The sequence below is a fragment of the Carlito syrichta genome, unplaced genomic scaffold (assembly GCF_000164805.1).
Source record: "Carlito syrichta isolate Samal-C Ts95f unplaced genomic scaffold, Tarsius_syrichta-2.0.1 Scaffold271031, whole genome shotgun sequence".
Taxonomy (NCBI): domain Eukaryota; kingdom Metazoa; phylum Chordata; class Mammalia; order Primates; family Tarsiidae; genus Carlito; species Carlito syrichta.
Window position 1 is genome coordinate 391,018 of NW_007215127.1, and position 2,890 is coordinate 393,907.

General features: G+C 43.2%; 1 protein-coding gene across 1 annotated transcript in view; it reads right to left on the reverse strand.

The window, feature by feature from the left end:
• HLCS (holocarboxylase synthetase) overlaps window positions 1-2,890 on the reverse strand; it is a 193,261-nt gene that overhangs the window by 10,621 nt on the left and 179,750 nt on the right. The window contains exon 6 of the mRNA XM_008052284.2: window positions 1,787-1,947. Within this exon, the coding sequence (XP_008050475.1) occupies window positions 1,787-1,947 (161 nt within the window). The remainder of the gene's footprint in view (window positions 1-1,786; window positions 1,948-2,890) is intronic.

Genomic DNA, 2,890 nt, shown 5'->3' on the forward strand with positions numbered 1-2,890 from the left:
TCCTGATTAAACCTCCTCAAAAGGCCCTGTATACTTCGGTGAATGAGAAGTCCATAGGGCCGGATTACCTCTTCGTGCGATGCGAGAATCATTGAATTTCCCTGTTGATGTGAAATCAAATAAGTTTGTCTGCCAAAAGACGGAGTCCCGCAAGTTTTCTCGGCACTTGGGGTAGCCAAGTTGAGAGAATCCTTAACAACCATGAGTTTGAGACCAGCCTGGGCAACTTGGTGAGACCTGATCTCTACAATAAATCAAAAAAAATTAGCTGGGCGTGATGGCACATGCCTGTAGTTCCAGCTACTTGGAAGGCTGAGGTGGAAGGATCAACTAAACCCAACAAGTCGAGATTGTGGTGGCCGTGAACGTGTCACTGCACTCCAGCCTGAGTGACAATGAGACTTTGACTCAAAAAAAAAAAATAATTATAATAATAATTTCTCCCATGACAGAACTTTATATTCTCAGGGCTTTCTATAAGATAAGAAAAGTCTATAACAATGGGATGGGTTCAAACTCAGCAGCCATGGCCAGGATGCTGGGCGCCTGGTAATTAACTGTCCATTTTAGTCATGTGATGTGATATGGGAAACAGAGTTTAGACTCACCTACATCTGAGGGGACACCAAAGATATTATACACAGCGAATATGAGGACAGGGCCACACTAGAGGAGGATCTAAGGTGTTTATTCATTTAAATAATAATGACAGGCCCTCTGAGTCTTCTCTGAGAGTCATGCTCTTAACATTGTGCTTCAGGAATCAATCCAATCATTTGCCATTGACTTGACTTAAGAGCTGTAGGTGAGAGGAAAGCAGGAATCCCCTTTTCATTTCTATACGAGCTTCTTCTAGAAACATTTAGGATGGGGCATATGGGAAGTAAAGCCCCGGAATGGAAAAAAAGCCTTCAGTCACTGAGTTTGTCCTCTCTTCGTTGTCTTTTGAATAATTGACAACAAAGTACCCAACTGTAATAACGAAGCGGCACATCTGTCCTAACAGCTGGGAACATTTGGATTGTCCCAAGTGAACCTGGACATTGAACTTGGTCAACAGTAGACAAAGGATAGCTCCACTGAACACAGAGTATAGTAAATGGAGGTAGGAAATGAGAGGGTTTTCTTGTTTTGTTTTGTTTTTGAGTCAGGGATTCACTCTGTCGCCTGGCTGGAATACCATGGCACAACCATGGCTCTCTGCGGCCTCAAACTACTGGGCTCAAGTGATCTTCCCGCCTCAGCCTCCTGAGTAGCTGGGACAACAGGCATGCGCCACCACGCCTGGCTAATTTAAAAAAAATTTTGTAGAGAAAAGGTCTTGCTATGTTGCCCAGGCTGGTCTCAAATTCCTGGGCTCAAGCAATCTTCTTGCCTCAGCCTCCCAAAGTGCTGGTATTACAGGCGTGAGTCATTTGGCCTCAGAAGTTTTTTTAGGCTCCCCAAAATAACCTTTTCAACAGAAAATGCAGACAAATACCTTCCACCAGTCCAACAATCAAATCTTATCCAGTGCAACAATCAAAATATAAGCAAAAATCAAATCCTGCCCTTACAGAATGTCTGAGAAATCTGACAAGCTGGATGGAAAGGGAATTCTGGGGAATACACACATTCTGGCAAGGCTGAAACAGCAATTAAAACTCCAAGAGCACTTTGCTGCCAGTTTTTCAGAGGGAAGGTTGAAGCTCTATATTCACCAATGATGCAAACATGTGCTAAAAAAAGAACAAGCTGAATTCTGCATGCTTCGGAGGGACATAAAGGGAAATTCAACTGTACGTACCTGATACTCAGGAATGGACCGAACTGCTTCCACAACGGCCAAGGACATCAGATGCTGGACAAATGGAATCCTCTGTCCCAGCGAGGATCTCAGTGGGATGGAGACGAGCAGGGTGGAAATGGCGCTTCCCACGGGGCTCAGCCATGCGTTCCTTCCCCGCCCTGGAACACAGGCCCTGTTGGACACTCGCTACCTGGCCACATTGGCAGACACAGACCCCTGCAGTGCCACAGTCACATGCTGCAGAGAGGTCCCATTTAAATAAACCTGGGCTTATTAGAATACTTGAGTATTCTAGAGTTAACTCCATAAAAGAAAAGCTTCTTAAAACTGGAAAGTCTGTTGCTGAAAAAAAGTTTCCGATAATTAGCATAATGTTCTGCTTCTGTGAGCATATCGTTTATGCTTTGATGATCCAACATCTTACAGTGTCTGAACGTGACTATAAATTTAATTCTCACCATATGGTCATGAAGGCAAAAGCAGAGACAATGGGAAACTGGACTGAATGTATGCTGATCTGTGAGAGGTCCCGGAAGCCACTTTTAGGAGTGATCCCTATTGTGGTGACAGTAACACAACCCAGCGAGTATGCTAGAAACCACAGAGTTGTACACTTTAAACAGAGGAATTGTGTGGTGTGTCAGTTATAACTCAATAAGGCTGTTTTTTAAAAGTGATCCCTGATATTAACTCTCTATGTTGTTACTTTTCTTGAAGTTAAAGTTAGGAAAGTAAAATAATCAAAATGAGAGGTAGAGTTCATCAAAGTTCTTTTAGAATATCTTTTTTTTAAATCCACATATTGAGACCCCTAGCTTTTGATTTTAATTTTTTTTTCTACTTAACTTATAAAAGACATGTTCTTTTATAAGGAAAACAGTAGGTTCCTTATGTCTTTGCTTCTTCTGAGAAATTTATAAGAACCTCTGATGGTTAAAAGCACATTTGGGGCTGGGCTCAGTGGCTCAGCCTGTAATCCCGCGCTTTGGGAGGCCGAGGTGAGTGAAGTGCCTGAGCCTGTGGGTTCGAGACCCGCCTGGCCAACTTGGCAAGACCTCATCTCTACAATAAATCAAAAAAATTAGCCGGGTGTGGTAGCGC